The sequence below is a fragment of the Dermacentor albipictus genome, chromosome 4, assembly GCF_038994185.2.
Source record: "Dermacentor albipictus isolate Rhodes 1998 colony chromosome 4, USDA_Dalb.pri_finalv2, whole genome shotgun sequence".
NCBI lineage: Eukaryota > Metazoa > Arthropoda > Arachnida > Ixodida > Ixodidae > Dermacentor > Dermacentor albipictus.
In genome coordinates, this window is record NC_091824.1 from 54,781,775 (window position 1) to 54,795,598 (window position 13,824).

General features: G+C 49.5%; 1 protein-coding gene across 4 annotated transcripts in view; it reads right to left on the reverse strand.

The window, feature by feature from the left end:
- Positions 1-10,590: 10,590 nt before the first annotated feature.
- The window catches only part of LOC135909137 (uncharacterized), a 76,481-nt gene continuing 73,247 nt past the window's right edge, over positions 10,591-13,824 (reverse strand). For all 4 annotated transcript variants that reach the window (XM_070536978.1, XM_070536977.1, XM_070536976.1 and 1 more), the window contains one exon: positions 10,591-10,967. In XM_070536978.1, coding sequence (XP_070393079.1) covers positions 10,761-10,967 — 207 coding nt within the window. In that variant the 3' untranslated portion in view covers positions 10,591-10,760. The remainder of the gene's footprint in view (positions 10,968-13,824) is intronic.

Sequence of the window (13,824 nt, forward strand, 5' to 3'; positions counted from 1 at the left end):
GATGGCTTGTAGTCAGCAATCAGCTGACGGTTCTCGGTACTATTATCTTGTTAATCTGTTCTTCTGATCTCGTAAACTCTGTGAAAAGCGAGGAAATAAAGAAAAAAACGAACTCCTGGCTCAGTGCTAATGTCTCCGTCTCACACTCCGGAGACCCTGGTTCGATTCCCACCCAGCCCATCTTGCAAGTTGTTTTTTATTCATGAAGTGCCTGCTGGGATTTATCGCTCACGGCCAACGCCGCAGACGCCGACGACACCGGCTTTTCTGCGACACGAGCTCCTTAATGCTGTCGCGTTAAAATAGAGGCTAGTATGATTCGCATCCTGGGCTTAGCTAAGCCACAGCCATTTTTCTTAACAGTAATTTTTGAAAATGTTGCAGAAGAAAATAAATTTTAATAAAATGCATGGTCCGGCAGTTTTAGTAGTGGTGGTCTCGGGTGGTGGCTCAAAGTCCTTGTACTCGGGCTGCACCTTCGGCTTGCCGGATGGCCCACATCTGGTCTTCAGGCTCCGAACTTTTGAGAACCACCTCCCAGCGGCGAAGAAGTCGACGAAGAAGGTACCCGGCGGCCCCGTTGTTTTAACTAAATACGTGGCTGTGACACGGCTTTACCATCAGGCAGACAGCGGACTGCATCCTAGCAATTATAATGCGTCTGACAACACTGGCGCAGAGAAGCGCCGGTAGTTGGTTGGTGACGTCACACGGTGCACCAGATGAGTCGACAGGACACGGCTGGTGTCAGGCAGCACCCAGCGAAACATTATATAACATTAGATTGACGGCTGCTGCTCGTTCCGCACAGACCAGTTTACACGCGCCACTGCTCAGCAGGAACGCTGGCGTGTTTGAAGTGAGCGCATGCCCAACGCTCATGCCTGCAGAATGCAGTACGCTGTCTCATCTCCATTACCAAGCCGGTTCAGAGGGGGAGGGGGGGGGGGGCGTTCACGGTGCGTCCACCTCGCTTTCTCGTTTTGAAAGCCTGGATTATCTGTTGGTAGGATTAGGCTGTGGGAAGCAAATAAAAAATCTGACCCCTTGGTTCCCATGTTTCTCGTAAATTGCACAGCTTAGTCTGGAGTCCGAAAGGCGTGGTGCCTTCCAACAGCATCCGATAATTTATTGGACAGCTGGCGTGCAGCCAACATTCACGTACTTGGTGACGCCAGCGGTCAAAAGCATGTGCCACATCCGCCGCCAGGGCCGTGAGTGGCGCTGAATAACACTCGATCCCATGTGAGATATTTTGCTTCCGCGTAAAGCCCAAGAATGTGGGCGTAGGAAAAGTCGTCGCTGCCGCTCAATTCATAAAAGCATCACAGGCATTACGCTGAGGATGTCGGCTTGGCTCCCACCGGAGGCAAGTTGTCTTTCGTCCATTTTGTGTCCACGTACCTTATTTCTAAGTTATGATTTAAAAAATAAGGCAAAAACATTTTCGAATGTTTCCCTACCTGCTTCCCTACCTGTTGTCTTCACATGGTCATGACAAACGAAAATTGCACTCCTTGGCTGTCCACCTTCTCCCTTTACATAAGGGTAAGTACGACACAGTTGAACCAGCTTCGAGAAATACGGACTCATATGCTATGAAATGCTCAGTTCTTACCGTTACCGGTGTTCCGATGCGTTCTTGCGATGTGCAAGAACATCCGAGATGGAGCAGCAATGACACCTCGGTGCATAAAAAAAAATAGTTTATGAACATTTCACGAGTGCAGCAGGTCTGGCCAGTGCTCAATGCGCACAGAAGCTCGGGAATAAGTGAAGCGCAAGAGCAGGCACTAAAAACGAAGGCAGTGCTTTAATGCACCTTATTTCGTATGCCACTTGCACAACATAGCAGCTGCCGCCGATTTTCCTGCGCACCGTCATGTTGTTTGCAGCCATCTGATCTAAAAAGACATTTCAGAATAATTCGCGTAACTTGAACCGATTCCGACCAGTATTTTTCATCTGGAACAATCTGGATACGGAAACACGGAACACAGCTGCGACTGACAAGATTAGCTAGCTGCCTTGTAGAGAACCTACAAGCCACTATAGAGCCAGTGTATACCGTATATGAATCCAGCCGGCTTTGGTAATCTATTCTTCGACCACTATTTACCTCTAGCCTACAAGCTTTAAAGCCCAAGGTCTAGAAAGAGGGTGAATACGTGCCTCTCTCATATCGGGATGGTTACTTTGACTTGTTGAGAGTCAGCTTCTGCGCTATTGCCACAATAGCAAAATAAATGTACTGTGGCAATTCTTGTCATCATAAGTGCAAGTGCGAATAATTATAATATTTTTTCTTCAAGATTATCGATAGTTCCTGTGCAATTCTCACGTGCTACCGAAAAATAGTCGTCCTCTGCGATTTCTCTCGTACAAAACACGTTCTCACAATCAGGCGTCCAATTCTAAAAGCTTTTTATTTCTATAGAGTTTTGCCAATGGCCGGCAGCGTTCGCAAACAATATTTTCAGCATACCATTTCCTGGTATCTTCTCAGCTTAAGCGTAAAAATTTTTTAATAATATTAGCCTAGATAACCTTATCAGGCTTAGAACGTTAGTGTCCAGAGCTTTGAATTACCATAAAGGTTGCCTCCCGATTTCTTCATTAGTTGTCCTATAGCCGGCTTGCTCTCAATCGGATCTATACAGTAAGCTGTTTCACAAACTCTAAACCCTGATTTAGCATTGTTTGTGTGGTCACATTCCATGTTGTTAAGCAATATGCGATAATTAGGCGATTTCGCCAGGATGCATTTCACCAGAGGCATACATTTTAAGATGGCGTTGCAGTAATGAGGATAACAACTACGAAAAATATCCAAATAACCGAATAACCAAGATAGTCTGGCGATTTATGCCAATGCGTCAATTCAATCCCACAATCCAAACACTTCGTACCCGGGTCCGGGAGTGCGAAAATATGGCTCTGCTAAATCTTGTAAGCTAATGAGTTTGTCAGTTTGGCCCATAAAAGCTATATTGTACTGCAGGAGAGCGAAGCTGTCGCGCTCTGAGCAGATGCCGATTAGTGGAGTGGCGGTTTAAGCGTCGGGTGAGTATAAAGTGGGCTCCCTTACCCATGCGCGATCTCCCTAAAGCTAATAATAGCCCCTCAGTGAGGAACTGGCATGATTTATAAGCGTTAGCTCTTAATAATATGGGATTTATTCATAGGAAAGACAGAGAGGTCGACATGAGCTAGCGCGCTCTAGTCTGCTAGTCTGCCCTGGGGAAGAGGGAAGGGGAGTGAAAGTACTGGGATGGTGATGATGATGAGAGAAGTGGTGAGTGCTTATGTACATGAGACAGTGTCAGGAAATGGGCCGAGGATAGCTTCCTCCGATAGTGGTTGCCTGCCAACGCTCGCTAAGAAACTTTCTAAACGTCCTTCGCTCCAGCATATATGCTGGGCAGTCGCACAGTACGTGTTGCAGTGTTTCAGGCGTCTGGCATTGTTCACAATCAGGGCTGTTCGATTGGCCGATGAGGTGCGCGTAGCGACGGGTGAAAGCAACGCCAAGCCGAATCCTATGTAGCAATGATGTTTTGCTCCGTTTAAGCTTCGGGGGCAAACAGAATTTACCGTCTGGGTCAATCTTATCTAAACGTCTGTGAATGTTGTCATAGTGGGCTCTGTAAGCTTTTGTAAGATCCTGCATGAGTGCCTTGATCATGGAGGTCAGGTCGCGAGTAGGCAATCCGTACTTCATCAGAGGAAAAGGAGGCCGTTCTTGCCTCACTGTCAGCGAGGTCATTGCCAAACGCACCACAATGACTAGGCACCCATTGAAAGGTGATCACATGGCCACTTAACTCGGCACTGTGATGAAGTTCAACGATTTCCAGCACGAGCAGGTATTATGGTCCTTTCTTTAAAAATCATTTGAGCGCCTGTAGCGCTGATTTGACATCGCAGAATATCATCCATTTATGAGGTGTCTGGGTTCTCATAAAACGGACAGCCTCCCGTTCTCCCGCAAGTTCCGCAGCAGTATATGTCGATTTGTGGTCTAATCAAAATCGTCGAGTAATTCCAAGTTGTGGGATGGCATATGCGGCCGTTGTGGCAAATGGCGTGACCGAACCATTGGTATATACTTGTACAGTCCCACAATATAATGTATATATATGGGCCGGCGTGAGCTGTTTCAAGCCAATGGAGGAAATGTGAGATTTCTTCACAATTCCGCGTATCTGAAGCCTCGCTAGTGGTCCTGGCGATGTCCATAGAGGTGTCGCGGGGATGTGAGTGGCCTGGAATGTTGCAGGTATAATGCTTGCGGGACATGCAATAGCTTTAGAAAAAGCAGTCAAGGTTGGTGCTAGTAAGTGTTGACAGTGGATGGTGTGGGTGTTGTTAGCTCTTAAGTTTTACGTGATTTTTACGTGTTACAACCGCGTATTCTGCATAGATATCCTCAAGCAATTAGATTTGTTAGCAGGGATTGAGAAATGTACAAGCCAGTTTGATATTTTAGGCGTGCAGCGGCCGCTAGGGTAGAGCTATCCAGAATTAACGAAAATTTTGGAGTGTTTTAACGTATACAAAGACAGAGTATCATATTGCATACAAATAATCAGCTAGTATGCTGTAGCTGCATATCAAGTACATATGATCTTCGTATTTTGTATTTGTATCATGATGTAATATGAGAGTACATATGCCTAAGCATGCAATATAAGAAATTAGCCTCGATAGTAATACATTCAATTGCATTGACTCGGTATGTGCCACAATTTAACTCCAAGAACACATGACACAAATAAAGTTGCTCTTCTTGAATTCCAACAGCTTAACAATATTTATTAGTAATTGCTTTTATTGTATAGTTATTTATATTGTTACGTAAGAAGACGCAAATGAAAAGCTATATACAAGTATATTTACAACGTAATACGCCGCACTTGGCCAAGAGGCAACAGCCCGCGCTAGCCTCCAATCGTTGTCGTCGTCTTCGTACTGCTCGCCTCTTCGTCATCGGTAATACTATTCCGTAGCACTACCCCCGGCGGCAAAAGCGCCGTCCCGGAGCGACTAAAGGCCGGACTTGGAAACAGTGTAGTAGGCCTTGAGCCTACTGACGTGCACGACATCACTAGGTGCCACAGTAGATGACGAGGTTGAGCTCACAGGGGCAATTTCGTACGTCACAGGCATCACCTGGCGCAGCACGCGGTAGGGCCCTGTGTATCGCGAAAGGAGCTTCTCTGAAAGTCCGACGTGACGGGAGGGCGACCAGAGGAGCACGAGCGCACCAGGCGAAAACTGTACGTCACGGTGGCGGGCGTTGTACTGACGCTGCTGAGTGGTTTGCGAGTCCGTCAGTCGAGCACGGGCAAGCTGGCGTGCATGGTCGGCAAGAGCGATGGCGTCGCGCGCATACTCGCTTGTGGAGATCGAAGCAGGAGGAAGTGCCGTGTCAAAGGGCAAGGTCGGTTCGCGACCGTAGAGCAGATAAAAGGGAGAAGATCCGGCGGTGTCGTGCCGGGAAGAATTATAAGCGAATGTGACGTAAGGAAGGGCAATGTCCCAGTCGCGGTGGTCCTTGGAAACGTACTTTGACAGCATATCGGTAAGAGTACGGTTTAACCGCTCTGTCAGGCCATTGGTTTGAGGATGGTATGAGGTAGTCAGCTTGTGTTGAGTGGAGCAGGAACGTACAATGTCGGCGATAACTTTCGAGAGGAAGTTACGACCACGGTCAGTGAGCAGCTGTCGCGGGGCGCCATGAAGTAAGATAATGTCACGCAAGAGGAAGTCCGCGACGTCAGTGGCGCAACTGGTAGGCAGAGCCCGCGTGATAGCGTATCGGGTGGCGTAATCAGTTGCGACGGCTACCCATTTGTTCCCAGAGGATGACGTGGGAAAGGGACCGAGGAGGTCTAATCCAACACGAAAGAACGGTTCCACAGGGACAGTGATCGGCTGGAGATGACCGGCAGGTAGTACCTGAGGTGTTTTCCGACGCTGGCAGGTATCGCAGGCAGCAACATACTGTCGGACGGAGCGAGTGAGACCAGGCCAATAGAAGCGGCGGCGGACGCGGTCGTACGTGCGGGTTACGCCAAGATGTCCTGCAGTAGGTGCGTCATGCATCTCAAAGAGCACAGTCTGTCGTAGATGTTTTGGCACGACAAGAAGAAGATCAGATCCGTCAGGAAGGAAGTTCCTTCGGTACAGAATGCCGCCCTGGAGGACATATCGGCGAACGGATGCGTCGGTAGGTGTAGAGCACAGACGCTCGATGAGTACTCGCAGCGATAGGTCTCGGTACTGCTCATCGGCGATGTTAGCGAAGACAGACACAGAGAAAATGCCGTCGGCGGTACTACTGTCGGCGTCGTCAGGCTCGTCTACCGGGTAGCGAGACAGGCAGTCAGCGTCCTTGTGTAGTCGGCCAGATTTGTAGGTGACAGAGAACGAATATTCTTGGAGGCGTAAGGCCCAGCGACCAAGTCTTCCAGAAGGGTCTTTCAATGAGCATAACCAACAAAGCGCGTGATGATCTGTGATAACGGAAAAGGGTCGGCCATATAAGTATGGGCGGAACTTCGCAACCGCCCAAACTAGGGCCAGACACTCACGCTCAGTGATGGAATAGTTGCGCTCCGCGGGTGAGAGGAGCCTGCTGGCGTAAGCGATAACACGGTCGTTGCCGCGCTGGCGTTGTGCCAGTACTGCGCCAATTCCGTGACCGCAGGCAAGTACGAACTTCGGTAGGCGCAGAAGGATCGAAATGGGCCAGAACGGGAGGCGTTGTGAGAACGTCGATTAGATGCGAGAATGCAGAGGCCTCGTTATCGCCCCACTGGAAAGGGGCGTCTTTTTTCAAAAGCTCGGTTAGTGGTCGTGCGATGGCCGCGAAATTTTTCACGAAACGGCGGAAGTAGGAACAAAGGCCGATGAAGCTGCGCACATCCTTGACACACTTCGGAACAGGAAAGTGCGTAACAGCATGGATCTTGCCTGGGTCCGGTTGCACTCCGTTCGCGTCAACGAGATGCCCAAGGACGGTAATCTGGCGACGGCCGAATTGGCACTTCGATGCGTTCAGTTGCAGACCGGCGCGACGAAAAACGTCCAGGACTGCCGAGAGGCGCTCGAGGTGCGTAGCGAACGTTGGGGAGAATACTATGACGTCGTCCAAGTAGCACAGGCATATGGACCATTTGAAACCGTGAAGAAGGGAGTCCATCATGCGTTCAAAAGTGGCAGGAGCGTTACATAGACCAAACGGCATCACTTTGAATTGATAAAGACCGTCCGGAGTTACAAAAGCAGTCTTCTCGCGGTCGAGATCGTCCACAGCAATCTGCCAGTAGCCGGAGCGGAGGTCAATAGAAGAGAAGTAGCGAGCACCATGGAGGCAGTCAAGGGCGTCATCGATCCGAGGTAGGGGATACACGTCCTTTTTGGTAACCCTGTTAAGGTGCCGATAATCCACGCAAAAGCGCCATGAGCCATCCTTCTTTTTTACCAGTACAATCGGTGACGCCCATGGACTACATGACGGCTCTATGATGTTATTGGCAAGCATTTTGCGAACTTCAGCGTGAATAACTTGACGCTCAACCGGTGACACTCGATACGGGCGGCGATGAATAGGAGGGGCATCGCCGGTATTAATGCGATGTTTAACAGTTGTAGTTTGGGCCAAAGGACGATCGTGAAAGTCAAAAATATCGTTGTAGGAAAACGGAACGCGGTAGAGCTCACGAGCGTGCTCGGACGGCATGTCGGGCGCAATCATTTTCTGTAAGTCGGCGATGGTGCAAGTTGTCGACTGAGATGGTAGAGGAGGATCGGCTGAATGGCTGTCTACCTCAATAGATGCTATTGAGTGATCTTCGAATGAGCAAAGCTGGGCCAGAGACATCCCGCGTGGCAGCACTTGTGTCGTCAAGCCAAAATTGACCACGGGCAGGCAGACGCAATTAGCCGTAATAGATAAAACGGTATGAGGTACCGTGATCCCGTGTGTAAGGAGGACGTCTTGTATAGGAGCCGCGATATAGGGACCGTCGGGCACTGGTGGGGATGACACTAGGTCAACGTAAGTCAGTGCCGTAGGTGGCAAGCGAACAAAGTCGACGGAACTGAGGCGACTGAGGTGTGGTTCAGCGGGATCCAGAACAGGCAGGTCAAGGCGGAGAGTACTGGCGGAACAATCAATTAGAGCAGAATGGGCGCAGAGGAAGTCTAAGCCGAGGATGATGTCATGGGGACAGTGGGCGATGACCGTGAATAGCACGACTGTTGAGCGATCGGCGAAGGAGACGCGGGCGGCACACATACCAATTACAGGGGCTGTTCCGCCATCGGCGACACGGACAACAAGCGTCGTGGCGGGCGTGATTATTTTTTTCAGGCGGGTACGAAAGTCCGCGCTCATTACCGACAAATGCGCCCCAGTGTCTATAAGAGCAGATACAGGAACACCGTCGACTTGCACGTCAAGAAGGTTCAGATGAGTGGGCAACGTCAGTGGAGGATTTGGCGGCGTAGGGAGCAATGCAGCGTCACCTCGAGGCGCTGCATCATTCAGTTTTCCGGCTGGGAGCGGCGTCCGAAGGGAGTCGGCGAAAAGGAGCGACGGGGCTGGGGAGAGCGAGATTGTCGTCCTTGGGGCGAAGGTGAACGAGAATAGGGGCGGTTCGGCGCAGGAGAATCAGTGGCGGCATTATCGGAGCGTGCGGCATAAGGACGAGAAGGGCCACCCGAGGGGCGAGAATAGGCAGTATAAGCAGACCGGGTCGGGGAAGTCCAGCGACTTCGACAGTGCCGAGAAATGTGCCCGATGCGACGGCAGTGAAAACAAATGGGCTTGTCGTCAGCAGTGCGCCATTCAGCTGGGTTGCGGAAACGTGGTGGGTAAGACGATGCGGGACAGGGCGGAATCGAAGAAGCCGGATGGGTATCAGGGTGATGAGCCGAGCAGATGGTGTGAAGGCCCATGTTTTCGAACTCCTGGCGGACAACTGCCTGGATCAGGGAAAACGTGACAGCCGGTGCGTTGGTGGGGCTGGAGTCGAAGGCAGCCGGATAGGCGGCCTCAATCTCACGCCGAACGATCTTGGGAATATCGCCGGTGATGTTGGGACGAGGAGCGTCGGCACAGGAAGAAGTCGCTGGGGTGTTGGGCAAACGGGCAAACTGCTGATCGATACGTCTGCTTTTAGCGAGTTCCAGGCGGCGGCACTCTTTGATAACAGCATCCACCGTCGCGACGTTGTTGAACACGAGCAAGTTGAAGGCGTCATCGGCAATGCCTTTGAGGATGTGGGACACCTTGTCTGACTCAGGCATGTGTGCATCAACTTTGCGGCACAGAGCCAGGACGTCCTGAATGTACGTGACATAGGGCTCAGTTGACGTCTGCACACGGCCGGAAAGCGCCTTCTGCGCGGCAAGTTTGTGACCGTAGGGGTTGCCGAATAAGTCTCGGAGCTTTTGCTTGAACGAATCCCAACTGGTGAGCTCCTCTTCGTGCGTCCGAAACCAAACTCGAGGTGTGCCACCGAGGTAAAAGACTACGTTGGCGAGCATGATAGTAGGGTCCCACTGGTTATTGCGGCTGACGTGTTCGTACAGGCTGATCCAGTCGTCGACGTCGTCCCCATCTTTGCCCGAGAATACGCCAGGATCACGAGGAGCAGGGAGAGAGATGTAGGTCGTCGAAGTGGCAGGAGGGGTGGGAGGCGGCTGAGGCGAATTGTCATCGCCGGGAGCCATGAAGCTAGGCTCGACGTACCGTCCACTGCGAAGCTCCGTGACGAGGTACAGGGAACGTCCACCTCCACCAGATATGTTACGTAAGAAGACGCAAATGAAAAGCTATGTACAAGTATATGTACAACGTAATACGCCGCACTTGGCCAAGAGGCAACAGCCCGCGCTAGCCTCCAATCGTTGTCGTCGTCTTCGTACTGCTCGCCTCTTCGTCATCGGTAATACTATTCCGTAGCAATATGGACAGCAATTGAAAGCGGCAGCATATTTTATACACGTCACAATGGCGAGGAAAGTGCTCAGTATCTTACCTCCGCTATACCATGCGCCATTACTAGCTTTTTTGTTATTCATACATACTGCAGCCCGTTAGGGGTATGGCAGGAGTGGGTCGATCACATTTCATACGCCTTTTTCAAAAATAGCCTAAACAAGATATCTCCTTTGAAACCTTCACCGTGGCTTACGAAGATAAAGCTTAAAAATGGTGTAAATTCTATTGTATAGAGAGGATCCGATTAAGGATTCGCACAGCCTTGTTTGTAATGGCTTTAAAAGACGCAGTGAATGTGCAAGGCTTGCGTAGATGTGAAAAGTTCAATTTTCGGACACTGTGTGCCTTTGTTTAGAAAAGCACGTCTGTTAATGCTCGTACAGCATTGAAATCCGAACACTAGGCTGCGTAACGCGGCAGCCCAAAAGTCCATCTTATTCTCAGACCTTAAGACCCGCGAACAACTGACCATTGACCGCCATGTAATGAGTAAGCCGCATCACAATACTGCCTTGCTTGTCCATCGTACACAAACGCATAATATACAACCATCTCAGTGGCCATAAAACACAATATTCTATGAACAGCATGTTCTCATATGTAAATAAATACGAATGTTCCCCGCACATGTCAGGGCAGAACATGAACTCTCTGGAATAAGAAATGCAGTATATCTGTCTTCTGCGAGCAGTAAGGAAATCCATATGCTGGCTGCAAGTGGCCGACACCTTGAGTTCGCCTCCGGTCACCGCGAGGTATCGCTGTCGCTTTTACAGTTAACTTTGTCACCAGCATCCTCGCCACGCATGAAATCATTCAGCTTGCGGATGAGCTTGAGCCGAGAGAGGTGGCCCTTGGGGCCCCACATATCACAAACGGATTTGCCTTGGTCGTAGTTGACGTCGTAGGCGGCGAGAGAGAACGAACCATGCGACGCTCGGGCGTCGCAGACCTGCGGGTGAAACACACGACGCAGCAAGGGATGTTTGACGGTATAACCAACACACACGGGAGTCAAGGCGCGAGCGCGAAACATACATCGGACGTAGCTGTGAGTCTGGGTGTCATTGTGAGTATTGTTTTCAAGGCAAAAAAGATAAACAGAGTAGTTGTGGAGCGATTACTGGCGACGGCTATCCCTTTTCACTTGGCTAATGATGTAAAATAAAAAAGGATAAATAATGCTAATTCTTGCACGAGCTGATTCAAAAATAAGGCAAAAGAATGTGAAATAGCAATAAGAGTGCAAGACTCTGTCGAAGAGATCTCGTCGTAGTAATATCTACGATGGTCTCAGGAACAGAAGTTTTCAGATGCAAGAGGACACACATTGTGCAGTGGACTCTATGTTCGCCGCAAACGCTAGCGCCTTCGAGCAAGCGTGGAAGGGATTTAACCACATTTCAATACAGTGCCTGGCCTTGAGCCTGACATATTGGCAAGTCAGAAAATTTTATGTGACTCGATTACATAGAGTTGTTCTCCGAAGCGCTGTATGTATGTGACGTGCCCGGCTCCCTCGAAGATTATGCGCTACACGTTTTCGTCGTCATGGCCACACGAACATGTCGGAGAGGACATGCGCTTAAGTTTAATAAAAACAACTTTCTGCGAGCAGTTCCGAGACGGAGGCGATAAGTGACGGTGCCGGTGCGTCGCGGAAGCTGTGGTCTGCCTGATACTCCAGATTCGGGTTAAGCGGAAATCAGATTGTTCTTGTCTATGGACGCTTTTGGCGGAGTACATTACTCTAGAGGAACGAGGTGGCGCCTTCTGTCACTCTGCACACGTTGCCTCAGCGAAAACTCACGAATGTGAAGCCATTGTACCTTGTGCCCAGTTACATTGCGACCAGCTTTGAAAATGCAACTGGCTGATCGCTAATGCACTGTGCTCCATTCTTGGCGCGAAATGTGGAATGGTATATGGAAGAAGTGCTCGGTGTTAAGGTGAAAAATACTGACTGACTGTTAGGGCATGCAGTAAATAGGTGCTGCCAAGCTCACGGACCGCTGCTGCACAAGGACTGCCTGTGAAGCCTGCCCTTCACTATTCAAAGCTTTCCTGGCAGATTGTAAAAATCACTCATCCGCTAGCATGGTATCGCTTACCTCCAGAGCAACGACATCAATTTAGAAACGTAGGCAAGAGTGAGTAGTACTCGTTACACACTGACAAAGAGTGCAGTGCCACTTCCTGGCATAGTAATTTTTTCGCACTCACACTTAAACTTATACCCATTCTATCCCCCACATACAAGAGTAAACGGGCGCACTCTTGAATCAGTGCGCTGAAACATGGGTGACATACTACACCGACAGCACATGGTCAATCGTAGCTCAACATTTTGTGACGGCCCGCAGAGTAAGCGAGAAACTAGCGATAATACGCCTTTGTTATCAGCTAATACAAATTATGGAACGTCTACGCTCAATGCCTTGAACACGACAAGAACAATTCTACCGCAACTCAGCACACCCGCGAGGGATTAGGCAGAAAATAAACAGGGAGATAGGGACTCCACTGAGGAAAATTAATGAGACAAAAAGATGACAAGCCGCTGATTCAAAGTGATTGGCAAATAAAGGTGAAGAGCAAAAGGTTCGGACTTCGATCCAATAAAGAACCGGAAAGTTTGAACAGCTTTCTAGTTCCGGCACTACCACAAGCTCCGTAAACGCTGCTCGCACCGTTTGAACAAGGCGTAATGAGCTCTGGAAGCGCTTACATGTCCTGTGAGTCTGTGACCAAAGCATTGTGTCGTGCACACATTCACTGCTTACCCTATCCACCGAAAAAAAAAAGGGTTTGCTAAGACCCAACAGGGCGTCAAGCACTTCCATAACCAACACAGAGGCAACGGAGGCAGCTGAGGCAAGCAATGGACGCGTCACCACATGATGAAACCTGGCAGCGCCCACGGCATCACATTAAAAGTGGCATATGCAAATTGCCGTTAAGACATTACAGTCCCTGCAAAGCGAAGAAGACAGGCGCTGAATCACTCGAACTGCGTCTAGGGGGCATTATATGCCAACGTTAAATCAGCTTATACTTGCACGCTGTTCTTTCAAAATTGTTTGCGTTCAGTTTGGCGCAAAAAAGTGTCGCTAGGAAAAAATGCCGAAACTTTACGTTTTCTTTCTTTAAATCTAGTCATAACCTCACCGCCAGTACGTCAGTGTACCCGCCGTGGTTGCTCAGTGGCTATGGTGTTGGGCTGCTGAGCACGAGGTCGCGGGATCGAATCCCGGCCAGGGCGGGCCGCATTTCGATGGGGGCGAAATGCGAAAACACAGCGTGTACTTAGATTTAGGTGCATGTTAGACCCCTGGTGGTCGAAATTGTCGGAGTACTCCACTACGGCGTGCCTCATAATCAGAAAGTGGTTTTGGCACGTAAAACCCCATAATTTAGATGTACATCCATGTGACATCACAGATAATGAAGCATGGTCTTCTTTTTGGGTTCTTTGGTTGGCCAGCACCATTATTACACAATAAATAAGGACGTCTCAGACTCTATTTCAAACAGCGCAGGCGCACTTTCACTGTCTCGTGCTGCCGAAAAAATAGGATCGGTAGCTGCGTATCCACGTAAAAACAAGCAAACGCAAGTTAGTAAAGCACCACAGAAAGCCAGCATGATAACCACGCTCTTGACTGTTCGAGACAATAAATTTACTGTTACCAGCGTAGACACCCAGTTGGTTCAATTACTGTGGACCACTCCGTACAATCATTCACGAGCACAATAATTTTGTTGACAATTAATTAGTCTAAAATGTATCTGTTAACGACAGATAACAA